At 45.0% G+C, this 16,839-nt stretch overlaps 1 protein-coding gene across 2 annotated transcripts in view; it reads right to left on the reverse strand.

The window, feature by feature from the left end:
• The window catches only part of CYTH3 (cytohesin 3), a 96,436-nt gene that overhangs the window by 18,520 nt on the left and 61,077 nt on the right, over positions 1-16,839 (reverse strand). For both annotated transcript variants that reach the window (XM_036826452.1, XM_036826451.1), the window contains exons 2-4: positions 8,133-8,215; positions 5,479-5,543; positions 4,992-5,058 (exon numbers count right to left, since the gene is read on the reverse strand). In XM_036826452.1, the coding sequence (XP_036682347.1) occupies positions 4,992-5,058; positions 5,479-5,543; positions 8,133-8,215 (215 nt within the window). The remainder of the gene's footprint in view (positions 1-4,991; positions 5,059-5,478; positions 5,544-8,132; positions 8,216-16,839) is intronic.

A 16,839-nucleotide genomic window follows, 5' to 3' on the forward strand; every position in this document is an offset into this window, starting at 1 on the left:
TGTTACGGCAGCCCTAGAAAACGAATACATTAGGTAAACACTAATAATTCAGAAGTCCTATTTTATTGCTATTTTTAGTGGTGACTCTTAATTTTAACAAATTTTTAAACTTATATTCATCTACCAACATCCAGAAAACCTTAGCCAGCTTTTAATCTCCTTCCTTTCCTTCTTGCTACTTAACATATTGAGATAATCTGGGACTTAACTTTTAAAAGTATTCTTACGACAATCACTATGTAGACTTAACTGTAAATTCTTCTGGTCTCTCTGCTCTTCTGTTTTTCAATCCCACATCTTGCCCTTGGGCTCCCCTCTGGATTAGAGATGTACTACTCCAATTTCTCCATTTCTGGCGCTCAGAGAAGGTCTTAGCAGTTAATTTAAATCACTTTTCCCCAGACTTTGGAAAACATGATTTCCCTGTTGCCCTTGATTCAGTGCTGCTGCTGACGAGCTTGCTGTGATTTTTGTTTCTTCTTAGAGAATCTGGTCTTTCCTTCCTGGAAATTTCGTACACTTCTCTTAATCCACAGGTTTCCTGATATTTTACTCAATGTATCTATGCATATAGGTCTTTAAGAAATGCATCCAGCTTGGCATTTGGTGAGCCCTTTGAATTTGAGGATTTGATCTTAATCTAGTTCTGAAATATTCCAATATTTTTTTGAACTATTTCCTCCACTCGTTTCTTTTTTTTTTAAAAAAGGTTTTTGAATTTATTTTTTTTTTACTATTATTTTAAAAATTTATTTATTTGGCTGCCTTGGGTCTTCGTTGCTGCGCGCGGGCTTTCTCTAGTTGCGGCGAGCGGGGGCTACTCTTGGTTGCGGTGTACGGTCTTCTCGTTGCGGTGGCTTCTCTTGTTGCGGAGCACAGGCTCTAGGCACGTGGGCCTCAGTAGTTGTGGCACACGGGCTCAGTAGTTGTGGCTCGCAGGCTCAGTAGTTGTGGCTCAGGGGCTCTAGAGCTCAGGCTCAGTAGTTGTGCCTCACGGGCTTAGCTGCTCCGCGGCATGTGGGACCTTCCCGGACCAGGGCTTGAACCCATGTCCCCTGCACTGGCAGGCGGAGTCTTAACCGCTGCACCACCAGGGAAGTCCCCACTCCATTTTCTTTTCTCTCCTTTGGGGACTTCTATTAAGCAACCTTTGAGCTGCCAGGGCTGTCATCCACGTCCCCTTGTAGGTCCGCGCACAGCTACGGCGAGAATCACCCAACTCCACCTTCGGCTCACGAATCCACCTGCAGCCGGGTCCTCTGTGGGTTCCAGCCCAGCCCTTAGGTTTTTACCTGATGCTGTTTTCACTTCCAAGGATCTTTCCCCCAACTCCCCACTTCTGTATCATGGATAAGCCAACGTCCTATCACGTCTCCTTGACGAGATTTATATAAAATACAAACATACGTATGCGAATACCCTACTTCTAATGTTTCCTTCTGTTGTTTCTACGAGGTCTGCTTCCTCCAGAGCCGCTTCAGTTCTGTTGGTTGAGTCCACGTCTCTTTTGTGGTGTCCGTTTCCTCCCACTTAGCTGGGTCCCGGTTGGCTGTCCAGATTCGCACGGAGGACGCTCTGGGAGCTGGACCGCAGTCTGTTTCCCGCTTTCGTGGCGGCTGCCTCCAGGGATCTGGCAGAGGGGCGGGTTACGCAGGCGGGGTGGGGGTGAGGGCTCGGCAGCTGGTCTCCGTCAGTGGGTGTTTCCCCCTTAGTGATGGCAGCGCCCAAAGATGTGGCCCCCTTCTCACAGACGAAGCGCCCCCCTGGCTTCTCCCACCTGGGGGCACACTCCGCTGCTCGACACGAGGGGAAGGGTCTTGATGCCCGCCCCCGCGATGGCCCGACACCCACACCTGCCTCTGAGCAGGCGGAAGCCCTGAAGCTGCTGCCCTTCCCACAGCCTCCTCCCCCTTACTTGTGCTCTGGGCAATTCTCCTTGTGTCTTTCAGGGATGCCTCAATTTCTAGGCCACCGAGTCTGCTTGTTGCACATTTATGTATTATGTTTTTAAAGGCACTTCTAGGACGTTGGGAATAAAAGGGAGAGGCTGCCGAGTGTTTTCAGCTTCCTTGATCTCATCAACCGTCTCTCTTCTGTATTTATAAAGCCAAGTGCTACTCCTGGGTATCCACGTACCCGAACAAGCCGAAGCTCCCTGCTCAGTGTGTTATCGCTCTGGGACTTAAATCTTCCTCCTGGCCTGAAAGAACGAATTCACTCTGACAAGAGCCTCGTGTTTCACAATGTCACATGGTTTAATAGGGGCCTGGGCCATGGGGGAGATACAAGTTTGAATTGTGAGATCATCCAGTGCTGTTACAGACTGAATGCGTGTGTCCCCTGAAAATTCCTATGTTGAAGTCCTAATCCCCAATATGATGGTATTAGGACGTGGGCCTTTGGGAGGTGATCTGGGTTCGATGAGGTCATTTGGGCAGAGCCCTGGTCTGATGGGATCAGTGCCCTTATAAGCAGAGATGCCAGAGAGCCTGCCCCCTCTCTGCCACGTGAGGACACAGCAACTGGACAGCCGTCTGCAAGCCTGGGAGAGGGTCCTCACCAGAACCTCACCATGATCTGGGACGTCCAGCCTCCAGAACTGTGAGAAAAATTATTCTGTGGCTTACGGCACCCAGTGTACGGTATTTTGTTATGGCGGCTGGCGTTGACTACAAGTGCTGAAACCAAGTCTACAAAACCAGAAAATTTTGATAATTATTCCCAGAAAAAGCAAACATGCAGACTCAATGTGTCAAGTGCTTTTATCGCACAACATAATTACAAGTAAGTTGTCAAATGGAACCAAGAATTAATATTTCAAAAAGTCTTTTAGGTGAACAGTAACACAAAACGAAGCCTGTGGTGCAATTCGCCGCAGCCCAGGCACAGCAGATGAAACACCCGTGTGCGAGACGGGTCAGCAGACACCACAGGGCTGGCCAGGGGCCCGGGCCACCTAGGCTGGGCTCAAGGCCACCTACGAACCAACCCCCGAGTCTGCCAGAGCCCAGGAAGCACCACAGTCACAGGCATGAGTCTCAGAGTCGGGTTCTGTGCTCCTTGGCTGCCCCCCAACTGTGACACAGCAATTAAGACGGAACCAACCTCAGGAGGTCGTTGTAGGGACTGAAGTCTACCGGGCCACGTGCTAACCAACCTCAGGAGGTCATTGTAGGGACTGAAGTCTACCAGGCCACATGCTAACCAACCTCAGGAGGTCGTTGTAGGGACTGAAGTCTACCAGGCCACGTGCTAACCAACCTCAGGAGGTCGTTGTAGGGACTGAAGTCCACCGGGCCACGTGCTTCCTTAGCACAGCTCCCGACAGAGTTACTTCTCAATAAACGTTAGCCATTATTACTGTAAATCTGACGCACAGTGTATGTAAAATAAGACAACAGGCAAGACCCTGATGGTGAGGACTTCAGGCACCACTCAAAGCAAGTACTTATTTGTCTGTTTCGAGAGAAGATCTGAATCTCTCCATGAACTGAATGGTGTGCTACCCTGCGCTGCACTTGAAAATCTAAGGCCCAGTTTTTAAAACTTCCTCTTGTTAGACCGTCCCTCTCCTGAGATGCTTCCAATGCTTATTACATCTGCTGATAATTCTACTCTATAAACTCAACTTCTAAAAAAAAAAAAAAGACTGTTACTAATCCCAAATATCAAATCATTACCAAATTCACAATTTGAATTGTTCTCACTGACAATCTGGAGTTGATTTATACCCTGTAAGCAGAGAATTAGGAAGCAACAGGAAAACTGCCACAGTGGCCAGAGTACCCGAGTTAAACAGAGACCCTCTTGTGCTGCAGCCCTGCTAATATCTTGACAAAACCCAAATTTGCAAACCTTGAATAGGGAAAAGTGGTACGTATATCTTTAAATAACATCTGCAACTGTGCTTGCACCTACAGATGTAAGTTTACAGATCTGAGACCTTGCGCAGTGTAATTCCAGCCATCAGCAAACATTTGCCGAATGAACAAATAAGTAATTAGCACAGAGATGCCAGGAAAAACAAGGAAGACGTTAGAAGTGAACACCAATTAAAGACCAGTGAGGGGACTTCCCTGGTGGCGCAGTGGATAAGACTCCACACTCCCAATGCAGGGGGCCCGGGTTCGATCCCTGGTCAGGGAACTAGATCTCACATGCATGCTGCAACTAAGAGTTCGCATGCCACAACTAAGCAGCCCACCTGCTGCAACTAAGATCTCGTGCAACCAAACAAACAAACAACAAAAAAAGACCAGAGAGGAATGAAGTCACCAGCAGAGAGGGCCTGAGGCCACCTCTCTGCGGACACGTCTCTCCTCTCCTCTCCTAGACCATGAACCTTAGCGGCTGATCAGGTCCACTCTTCTCAAAACCAAAACGATGTTACAACTGAGCCATGTGTTACACAAAGCTTCATAGGTTCAGCTAATAGGTCCTTTAGCTCAAATCTCAAAAACAAGATGCTACATGTTGCAGGTTTCATTTCTTGGGGGGTGCTTTCCTAGAAAATCCAACTTGAGGAAAGACCAAGATATTGGCTTAAATCTGGAGTCGCTTGGTCTTTCAGACAGATGTCTTCTTTTTACCGTAAATGAAAGGAAGGAAGCCCTCTCCCTTGAAACTTTTAACCCCCTAGACCATAACATCTACCATCTCTGCCCTGACGGGCCATGCGACTCCCTGGCCTGGGGCTTCTGAGGGCCAGCAAAAAGCTCGGCCTGGGGGAACCAAGGGGCCCGACTGAGCGTCGGGCAGCTCCTTGGAGGCCAGCCCCGAGTCGGAACTTCCCAAAGAAAGGCCTTCTGGTCCAGGGACTTCTGCTGCCCCCGCTCATCAGTAGCCCCCTTTGCGGTAAAACTGAACATCAACTCAGTGTCTTTATGAGGTATACACCCACCCTTGTCCAAGAGGGAGCATGTCTTTAAAATCGATCAATCCATCCATCCATCAGTCTCTCACAGGCCAGAAAACTGAAGATGTCCTCTTACCTTTTTGGGATCCATGTTGAATTTCTTCCTTCCCATGGCTATCTGCTTGTTCCTCTGAGTAGTTTTGCTGTGTGTTTGAACAAATTAAGAAGTCGTTACTGGACGTCTGCACAAAGCACCGGGAGCTCACGTCCCCTCCCGACAGGACAACTCGGGGAAGGAAAGGGCACAGGCCCCCAGGCGCCCCTGCCCAGGTGGAAGCAGCACAGGTACGGCCACTGCAGCTCTTTTCTTTCACAGTTGCTAACTTGTTCAGCAAGAGCAGAGCTCCTTGCCACACAGAAAGGTCACGTCTGGGCAGGGTGTTCTGAGGGGCCTGCGCGGCTTCCTCAACTCCAAGGCCTGACGGTGAACTGGACCACGTGGGGAGGGAAGATGAGGGGGCGGAGGAGGAGGACCAGGCCCCCACAGGCTCCCCACTGCCCAGCCCCAAAGCGTCACGAGCTCGGCTGGAGGGCGACCTGCAGGTGCAGCCACAGCTGCTCACCTCTCCTCCACGGACGTGAGGTTGTCGATCTCCGTCATCACTTCCGCGATTTCATATTTCAGCCTCTGTCGAGAGAGAGAGAGAGAGAAAGAAAGAAAGAAAGCGTTGTGGGGGTGAGAGAGGGGGTCTCCACCTTCAGAGACCTTTTAGCCCCCCAGGTGCAAGGTCCCCTCAGGTCTCATGGGGACATCACAGGTATGGAGAAACCAGCACTGCTTATGGACACAGAGAGTCTCGTAGTCAGAGCCACCCCAACTCATGAGCAAGCAAAATGACTGTTTGTCCACCTCCCATCAGAACGAGAGCAGAGGGGTCCCGTAGGCAGATTCTGGAGTGTCTGTGTGTAAAATCAAGAAGGGACCCTGGGGAGAACATCACAGGTGTAAAAAGACACAAACAGCAAAAGGAAAGCAATGAGTCCTGTCATACGTCACCCACACATGCCCACCTGCCTTCGCCGGCACCTGACTTCTTGGGAAGACCTGGGGCGAGGCTTAAACTCAGTCAGGTCAGTATCGGGCCTCCAACCACCGTCTCAGGATGATTTCTGTCACTTTACATGAGACGAGGCACCGTGGACAGAGCCCAGGAGGTGACAACGATCTTGCCTGGGGCCCTCAGGCCAAGGACCCAGAAGGGACAGACCCCCCACCACTTACTGGCTGAGACAGCTCCGACCTCCTGGGCCTCGGCGTCCTCAACTCAGCAGTGAGGTCGTTGGAGCTACACAAGGCTCCATGGGCACTATTATTACTAACGTCCAAATCGGAACGTTAGCCTTACAATATGTTCTTATTCTTCAACCAAAGCACACATTCTGGGTTATCTGATTTTTCTGAGAATGACGGGTAACCTTAGAAGGAAAAGTTTCATGAATTGTCTCTCAAATACAAAGAAATTTTTATTCAGACCCTATGATCTTAGGTGCCAAGAAACTTCAGGCTCAAACTGTGAGCCCTTAGAAAGGAGCTGCTGTCTGGACACGGCTCGGCTCCGCAGCAAGTGGCCGGGGAGGCCGCGCTGACTCTGGCGTGACAACGGTTAGGAAGCGTCCCAGGCAGCAGCCGCACGTCCAGTCGATCCCCCGAGGAAGCCGCAAGTGCTGCTCCTCTGTACCGTTTCTGCAACTATCACAGATGCTCCAACTCTGAGACTCTGGCTTGACTCCTCTGGGTCTCCCACGGGACCCCCTCCACCCTGTCCTCTGAGCACACAAGTGTGGAAAAGTGCAACGGTTGTCTGTGTTTTGTCCGTCATTCTACTCCCACCAGCTAGTAGGCGCTCGGTGCACAGCTAGAACTCAATATATGTTTAGTCCATTATTCAAAAGACACCTGAGTGCCAACAATGTGCCAGGCAGCACGCCAGGGACCCTGGTAGACGAAGCGGGGCCTCGCCATCGGCTTCCGGGAGCAGTACGTGTGCAGGCGCCGCTGCCGTGTGAAGACGCCCTTCGTGACTGTGGAGTCACACGTCGCTCGCCCGTGACTCCAGGCGTGACTTCTCTTCCAGTGAGTCCACGCCGCCCCGTGAGCACAAGCTCTGCTTCACCAGCCCGGGTAACTCTTACGCTCTGCCTCTCCGTATGGTTCGGATAAACGCATACTGAATACCCACTTTTTTACATTTTCATGAAGCTACTTGATTTACAATTTTTTTAAAAATTTATTTTATTGAAGTATAGTTGATTTACAATGTTGTGTTAATTTCTGCTGTACAGCAAAGTGATTCAGCTACACACACACACACACACACACACATACAGTCTTTTTCATATTCTTTTCCATTATGGTTTATCACAGGATATTGAATATAGCTCCCTGTGCTCTACAGTAGGACCTTGTTGTTTATCCTTTTTTTTTTTAATTGGAGTATAGTTGCTTTATACTGCTGTGTCAGCTTCTGCTGTACATCAAAGTGAGTCAGCCATACGTGTACACATATCCCCTCTTTTTTGGATTTTCTTCCCATTTAGGTCACCACAGAGCACCAAGTAGAGCTCCCTGTGCTATACAATAGGCTCTCATTAGTTAGCTGGGGTTTTTTTTTTTTCAGTTTTAAATTTTTATTTATTTATTTATTTATGGCTGTGTTGGGTCTTCGTTTCTGTGCGAGGGCTTTCTCCAGTTGCGGCAAGCGGGGGCCACTCTTCATCGCGGTGCGCGGGCCTCTCACCATCGCGGCCTCTCTTGTTGCGGGGCACAGGCTCCAGACGCGCAGGCTCAGTAATTGTGGCTCACGGGCCCAGTTGCTCCGCGGCATGTGGGATCTTCCCAGACCAGGGCTCGAACCCGTGTCCCCTGCATTGGCAGGCAGATTCTCAACCACTGCGCCACCAGGGAAGCCCCAGTTATCTGTTTTATAGTAGTGTATATACGTCAATCCCAATCTCCCAATTCATCCAACCCCCCGCCCTTTCCTCCTTGGTATCCATATGTTTGTTCTCTACGTCTGTGTCTCTGTTTCTGCTTTGCCCATAAGATCATCTGTACCATTTTTCTAGATTCCACATATATGCGTTAATATACGATATTTGTTTTTCTCTTTCTGACTTACTTTACTCTGTACGACGGTATCTAGGTCCTTCCACGTCTCTGCAAATGACTTGATTTACAATTTTACCTAAGAGCAAAAACTAAAAGACATTTTTTTACCTCGATGTCATCAATAAGTTCCTTTTTTCTTCGACGAATGTCTAAAAGTTCTTCTCTCTCTTCTAATGAGAGGTCTTCAGGCACTGAAAGAAAAAAAAAAAATCGAGTTAAACAAGTAAACAACAGCTACTCCAGAGAACAATTTGCCAACTTCTGGTGAGGCTGAAGATGGGCATATGTACAAGCCAGCAATTCTGTGTGTAGGTATTTATCCCAAGGAACCCTCGCTTACAGACCACGTGTAAGGTATTCGTAGCAGCATTGTTTTAATAGGAAAACGACCTAAGTTTCCACTAATAAGAAAATGAATAAACTGTGGTATATTTATGAAACAGAATCCCACACAATTAACAATGGCTGAACTCAGTCTTCCAACACAGATGAAACCCACAAATGAAAAGAAGATAAAAGCAGGCTGAAGACATACACTGTACGTGACACCTTCCACAGAGGGGTGACATATACATACGCAGAGCATAAATAAATGCACAGAAATGATCAACACCACATTCCTTTTTTTTTTTAATGGCAGTTTTTTTTTTTTTTTAATATTTATTTACTTTTGGCTGCGTTGGATCTTAGTTGTGGCGTGCGGGCTCCAGAGCATGTGGGCTCTGTAGTTGTGGCACACGGGCTTGCTAGTTGTGGCACACGGGCTTAGTTGCTCCGTGGCATGTGGGATCTTAGTTCCCTGACCAGGGATCGAACCCACGTCCCCTGCGTTGGCAGGCGGATCCTTAACCACTGCATCACCAGGGAAGTCCCTCAACACCACATTCTTGATAGTGGTTCCTTCTGAGAAGGTTGGCTTGTGAGGAAATACATTCCAGAATGATATTAGGGAACGTCAATGCAGTGGGTAAAGGCTGGCTGGTACATGGACATTTAATTTTAATTGACAGGGTTGTTCATAATATCCTTGCATTAATGATTAACCTCTGCAGTATTTTCCATTCCTACTATGTCTATATTCTCTTTTCTTTGTGCTAGAATTGGCTTTTATCTCATTAAGCTTTTCAGAGAAACAGCTTTTAATAATCCTCTACCGTGTGTTTAATTTCTATTTCATTAATCTGTTTAAAGAAACAAAAGATTAAGAATCTGAGTAAATAGCAAGAGAACATGTAGAGCTTCTACAAACAAATTTAGATACTGTGATCATGGTGCAGGGATAGACAAACGGACTGATGAACCAGAAGACAGTAGCCAGAAAAATAAACACAGACTCACAGAAACTTGATTTACAACACAACTGACATTGCAGGTCAGAGAGACAGGGCAGACTCTTCTATGTATGTTACGTGCTACATCAGTTATCTCCATGTAAAAAAATGAAATTGAATTCCTGGTTATATTTTTAATCGGTTCCAGAATAAAGGCTTAAATTCAAAAGGCAATAAATACTACACAATTTCTTAAGAAGAAAAATAGAAAATGTGTTTATAAATTCAGAGTAGGAAATTATATCACACCACCAAACACCCACCCCTGCCACCGCCAAATAACTTTGAGAGCAGCCGTTATTATCCTAATTTTATAACTGAGGAAACTGAAGCCAAGAGACGTCTAATGATTTTCCCTGGTGATAGAGAAAGAATATTTGAAGAAGTACTGGCTAAAATGTTCCATATTTGATAAAAGACATGAATATACACATCCCAGGTGCTTGAACTCCAAGTAGGATAAACCCAAAGATCCACAGGGTCCCAGAGTAGGCTACGGGCAGGCCCAGCAGCTCAAGAGTGTCATCAGGGACCCGGTCTTTCCATTCTATAGTCCAAAGTGTCAGCTTCATCGTAAAGCTGCTGCTAGCGGCTTCCAGAGGCTTCTTATTCATGTATGGGGTGGGGTGGGGTGGGGTGGGGAGACCCAGATCAAGAGAAAATGTGAGAACCAGCAGAGAATGATGCATCCAAAACCAAGAGAGGAGAGAATTTCAAGAGGGAAAAACCCAACAACGTCAAATGCCACAGTAAAATAAAGAAGCAAGTGTGCAATTTTTGAACCTCCCAAGGAATTACTCTTACCAGCAAGCAAGCACCTTACTGTAATATAGAGAGAAATCAAAAACTAACCGGTTGGTTGACACTATCCTGTTACGAAAAAAATAAATGCACCCAAAGAGTTAAATTGAGTCTGTCAAGTATGGACTGGGCTCCCAAAAGGGGCCTCATTTAAAAAAAAAAAAAATGTTCTTCTGAGTTCTCCTATGTAGCTATATGAAAACAAGAGTCTGAACGGGTGCCACTCGAGTTCAATCATCAACAGACTCTGGTTTAAGAAAACCCACCTCCAGTTTTCTCCCCTCCAACCCTGATGATGAGTAGGGTTGGCTGGTAACAGTGAAGGTACATTTTAAGTGAATCTAAACACCAGAATGATTCAACTCAAGAATCATGACCTTTAATGGATTTCCTTGATTTTCTCTCAGTAATGCCCATCTTTTCCTATCCCTTTAACGCCCTAAAGAGTTAAATAAAGTACTGACCATTTACTTTACCCATAATTCTGACCAGAATTTGCATGTCTAAAAGAAAGACAAATTCTGTAAGGTGGGATAACGATATTGTGACTATGTTAAAAAAAAAAAAAAAGTCTTTATTCATACTGTAGAATTTAGGAGCTGTAATATTATTACATCTGGACTTTACTTTGAAATCGTTCAGCAAAAAATTAATCAAGCAAAATGATGTGTTAAATCTATTTGATGGATATATGGGCATTCATTACCTATTTTATACTCTAAGGGTTTGGAATTGATTGATTGATTGATTGCTGAATTGGGTCTTCGTTGCTGTGCACGGGCTTTTCTCTAGTTGCGTTGAGCGGGGGCTACTCTTCGTTGTCGTGCGGGGGCTTCTCATTGCAGTGGCTTCTCTTGTTGTGGAGCATGGGCTCTAGGCACATGGGCTTCAGTAGTTGTGGCGCACGGGCTTAGTTGCTCCACGGCATGTGGAATCTTCCCGGACCAGGGCTCAAACCCGTGTCCCCTGCATCGGCAGGCAGATTCTTAACCACTGCGCCACCAGGGAAGTCCTGGAATTTTTCGTAAGTTAAAAAAAAAGTTTCAAGTATAAATGGCCAGTAGCACCTTTTCAGGGTATTTGGCTAAAGTATTAATGAAAAATAATGGAATGTTTCCTGGCACATCTAAAAGAATAAATAAAAAGAATACAAGTATATAATGAAATACTCAGGACCAATCTCTGTACAGCTGTCACTTAAATATCTTGATGTCCTACTATTTCTTTTAACACCCTGAATGTACAGTGAATACCAGCATTTTGCTGGTATTCAGTGAAATTCTATCAGTATCTCTCTGCATTCAAAATAACTTTGCAGCCACATAATCCTCTCACTCACAGATAATTTCACGCATGCAAGTGCCACAGGAAAAAAATGGGAAGATAAGCCATGTTCAGAGAAGGTGTTCTTAATTATCAAGACCTTTCCCACGACTCAGCAGTCTTCTCCCAATGAAGGCAAAAAGAAGGTTTGGTTCACTTTATCATCTACATTTTGTCACTTTGACGTTGTTAGGTAAGATGAAACGAAAGTCTACAGCTGATTTATTTTTTCTCCTAAGAAATCCAGTGGTTTATTTTTCTTAATTGAAAAAGTTATACATGGATATGGTTATTACACACATACATACTCTCTCTCTGAAAACATACAAAAGGGCATACAATGAGAAATTTCCTTCCAACCTCAATAAAAGCTTTTTTTGAAAAAGCAAGTTAACTGGAACCTGCTGGTGAAATTTCGTGCAATCACTGCAGTTGATCACGGTCTTCCTGATTCTCCAGAGATAAGGGCCTTGCTTAAGCCTCACCACTTGGGGCCCATTTCTCGTCTGCAGAATGACGGGAGACGGTTAGCCACAACACAGCAGGTGTGGTTTCTACAAATATAAATGTTTTCACAGGGGAAAAGCAATGTGGAAGGATGTCAAGAAATTCCCCATTTTAGTACAAAGGCGTTGCCAGAGAGGTTTCAGATTAAGAATCAGGAGTGATTTGTGTAATTTAGCTCAGGCCCCTGCCTTTCTTGAGAAGGCACTGGCTTCCCACAAATGGAGGCTTGTGGGTGGGAGGTCTGTGTTTGGGGTTCATGATTTGTATGAATTTACTTAAAGTACTTGGGTGGGAAGTTCTGCTTTCAGCCAAGACAAAGTAACAGGGATAGATTTACCCTCCTGTCTGAAATGACTAAAACAACGGACACAGTTCTACACCCTGCCAGGTATCTTTCAAAAAGGAAGGTGAAACAAAATCATTTTCAGACATTAAAAACTTGAAAGAATTCATCACTAGTTGATCTGTACTATAAGAAACGTTTAAAAGTCCTGGGGTGGGGACTTCCCTGGTGGTGCAGTGGTTAGGAATCTGCCTGCCAATGCAGGGGACACGGGTTCAAGCCCTGGTCTGGGAAGATCCCACATGCCGTGGAGCAATTAAGCCCATGCACCACAACTACTGAGCCTGTGCTCTAGAGCCTGCAACCCACAACTACTGAGCCCGCATGCCAAGAGCCCGTGCTCCGCAACAAGAGAAGCCACCGCAATGAGAAGCCCATGCACCACAACCAAGAGTAGCCCCCGCTCGCCGCAACTAGAGAAAGCCCGCGCGCAGCAATGAAGACCCAATACAGCCATAAATAAATAAATAAATAATTTATATATATTAAAAAAAAGTCCTGGGGTGGGGTGGGGGGTGGAGAGATACCAGATGAAAGTCTGTATCTACACGGAAGAATGGAAAATACTGTAAATGGTAACTATGTGAGTAAACATTTTCCCCTCATGATGTGAATCTCTTTAGAAGATTTACTGCTACTGTTCAAAGCAAAAATAACAAAAAGTGTGTTGGGTTGATAACACACATAAAAGTAAAAGAGCACAAAGGCTGGGAGGGGAGAAATGAAAGTACACTGTTACAAGGTTCTTACCCTGGATGTGAAGTGGTGTAATATTATTTGATAGTAGACTCTGATAAATTAAAGGTATATAATATCTAAAAAGCATTACTACTTAAAAACTAAAATAAACCACTAAAATAAAGCATGCAAAAAATATATTAATAAGAAAATGAGAATCATTATTTTATGATGTTTAATGAAATCTAAGATCCCATCAAATATAAGATGAATCCTCCACTTCAGTGATTTCAGAATGTAGAAAATTTTGCAAATCAGAATCAATGGAAAAAGGGAGATTATCATACATACTGACATCAAAGCATAAGCAAATGGTATCTCAAAGTGTTTTCTAATTTTCAAATTATATTAATAACCTATTTACCTAACAGATTCCAATCCACCAAGAAGCTATAATTTGGTTCACTGCTATAAATATCTAATGACTCCCTTACAAATTTTACACGCACACACACACACACACACACACACACACACGATCTTCCATAAAGTTAATCAGCAGTTCTCCTAGGGGAAGATAATGTTCCACAGATGTGAACTGTGGCCAGAAATCTTCCCCTTGTTTTAGTCACTAAATGTCAAATGTGATAATTTAACAAATTTGATAATAGGTGATAAAACAGGGTTTCAAACAATCACATGCACATGACTCACAACTGCATATTTTTGGTACCTAGTTCTAATGCAAACTGATGTCACTTAACCTTAATTTTACCTTGATTACTAATCAATACTAACTTTTTTGTTATTGTATGGTATTTTTCAGAGTTTTGGTCAATGCCATAGGGCACTAAGAATGCTGGGAAAGCATGGGCTTGGCCTCTGGTCCCATTAATTCACTAAATGGGAACCCTGTACTGGAGTGTGGTTTAACCCAAATATTACCTACCTGGAACACCACAAAAACCAGTGACTTAAAACTGTTAAAGCAGGATGAGTTCCTAGCTACTACGAAGCAGTGTGGTTATACCAAGAACATAAAGGCAGGCTGTGGCCGTCGGCAGCTGTGCCTCTAGGTCTGGTCACCACCCAAGGACTGTATGCCTTCAGTGAGGTGATAAAGCTGAGTCCAAATGGCTAACAGGGCCAGCAGTATGTCAACCACACTGGGGGCCAAGTCAGTGGGGGCTCCAGATCGCTAAAGCACTGCGACCAAACTGCAGCGGCAGCCTTTCTGCCAGGGACAAGGAAGAAGAGAGTGTGCCTCGCGGGGAGAGAGGCGCTCTGAGAGGCCGGGCTTCTACGGGACAGGAAGGTCCTGGCCCCCATGGACCACTCAGCAGTCACCTCCTGTCACGTCCCCTCATCCTCCTTCGTGATCTTTCTTTGTCCTGGGACACTCATGCTTTGCCCAGCCTTCTTTGGATTAGGTGAAGTACCCCTTTAGACAAACAAAAACTCAAGAGTGGGCCACCAGCACACCATCATTAAGGGAAATTCTGAAAGAATGAACTTCAATCAAGAGAAAAGACCCAAGATGGGAGGGGCGGGACACCAGAGGGAATCATGGGCACAGATTTACAGAAGGAAACCTAAAGAAAAAGTGACTACACAGGATGATACCTACACAGGAGGTCTCATAGAATAGAAAATAGCCAGCAACACTAGCATGGAAATGGGAAGAGAAATAACTTGCTCTGAAGTTCTTAAGAGTTCTGAGGAGGAGGGCCTGCATAATGAACTTTGACCTGGCAAGCTAAGAATCCATATTAAAATGTCTAGGCTAAGCAGCAAAGGAATGGAAACGGAGTTCAAAATGCCCAAAAAAGAAAGAGAAAGAGGACGAGAAACTGGAATGAGAAAAAAATCCAAAACAACAAAGAGAAACAGAGAAAAACTGTTAGATATGTCAATTCTATCTCAATACAGCTGAAATTTTAAGAAGAAAAACCATTAGAAATACAAAATGCAAAATATGGGAGTAGGAGAAAAAAAAAAATCCAAGCATTGATTTTTACTGTGGAAGACTGAAGAAAGAGTCTGTGATATGGCACAGTTCCTCCGATCAGGAAGGTGGGAGGCTCGGGGACTTCCTTTGCCCAAGAGAGGGTGGCACAGAGGACACCATGCAGGACCCGGAACCCAGGCCTCGCACCCCTCCTGTCTGGGAACCCCAAGACCACCGTGCTCCGGAGAAGCCCGGGTCAGCAAGCTTCTGAATGAAACCTACTGTGGAAAGAGACCACTGGCAGGGAGAGTCCAAGACATCCCAGCTGCTGCAGCCGCCTCGGCTGAGGCCCCGGACCTCAGGGAGGCAACTCAGCCCCAGCTGACCTGCCAGCTCCTTGCAGCCACGGGAGTGGGTGGACCCGGGCAAGAGCGGTCCGTGAACTGCCAGCCAACTCCCAGAAATGGGAGCAATAGTAACCACTGTTGTTTTAAGCCAATCACTTTGGAATACTTTGTCATGAAGTCGTAAGTAACTGATACATTTGCAATGAACATGAACAGGAAAAAGGACCAAGTTTAAAAACCCGGACATGAAAAAAATGCACAATGAAAAAACACCCAACTAAATGCTCTTTATAAGAGGTTTATTTATTTACTGTTTTGGCCTTTTTTATTGAGCCAAATATACACAACATAAAATTTACCATTTTAATCATTCTGAAGTGTACAGTTCAGTGGCACTAAGTACATTCACAATGTTGTGCAACCATCACCACTGCCTATTTCCAGAATTTCTCATCATCCCAAACAGAAGCTTTGTAACCATTAAAGAGTAGTTTCCCATTCTCAACCCCCAAGCCCTAACCGCTGGCTAGGAACCTCTTTTATGCTTTACACCTCTCTGAATTTGCCTGCTCTAGGTGTATCATGTAAGTAGAATCGCACAATATTTGTCCTTCTGTGTCTGCCTGATCTTACTCAGCATAATGTTTTCAAAGTTCATCCACGTTGTAGGATGTATCAGAATTTTAGTCCTTTTTGCGGCTGAATAACATTCCATGTTTAGCCACCATTTTGCTTATCCATTCATCTGCTGATAGATATTTGGGTTGTTTCTAAATTTCGGCTACTGTGAACAATGCTGCTATAAACGTGAGTGTACAATTTTTGAAGTTTAAATCCACAAACACGGATTTGGTCCACAATCAAATATCATACTATATATCACCCCTCTTAGTACGTCATGATACATGTTAATATGTTAAAGATTCCATGAAATCTGTAACCAAAAAAAGAAGCGCCAACAACACTAATTGTATTAAACTAAGAGGATTCTTAACTGACTTGACCATGGACTCATCTTTTAAAAAATAGAACACCTCTATGCTGTGTAGCCTGCTGAACATAATTAAGGACAAACAGGCCTAGGTTTGTTTTTTTTAATTAATTTTTATTGGGGTATAGTTGCTTTACAATGTTGCGTTAGTTTCTGCTGTACAGCGAAGTGAATCAGTTATACATATACATATATCCCCTCTTTTTTAGATTCCCTTCCCATTTAGGTCACCACAGAGCACTGAGTAGAGTTCCCTGTGCTATACAGTAAGTTCTCATTAGTTATCTATTTTATATATAGTAGTGTATATATGTCAATCCCAATCTCCAAATTCATCCCACCCCCCTTGGTAACCGTAATTTTGTTTTCTACATCTGTGACTCTACTTCTGCTTTGCAAAAAAAGTTCATCTGTACCATTTTTCTAGATACGAGAGGCTTATTTATTTATTTATTTTTGGATGTGTTGGGTCTTCGTTGCTGCACGCGGGCTTTCTCTAGCTGTGGTGAGTGGGGGCTACTCTTTGTTGCAGCGCGCGGGCTTCTC

Source organism: Balaenoptera musculus, chromosome 15, assembly GCF_009873245.2.
Source record: "Balaenoptera musculus isolate JJ_BM4_2016_0621 chromosome 15, mBalMus1.pri.v3, whole genome shotgun sequence".
NCBI lineage: Eukaryota > Metazoa > Chordata > Mammalia > Artiodactyla > Balaenopteridae > Balaenoptera > Balaenoptera musculus.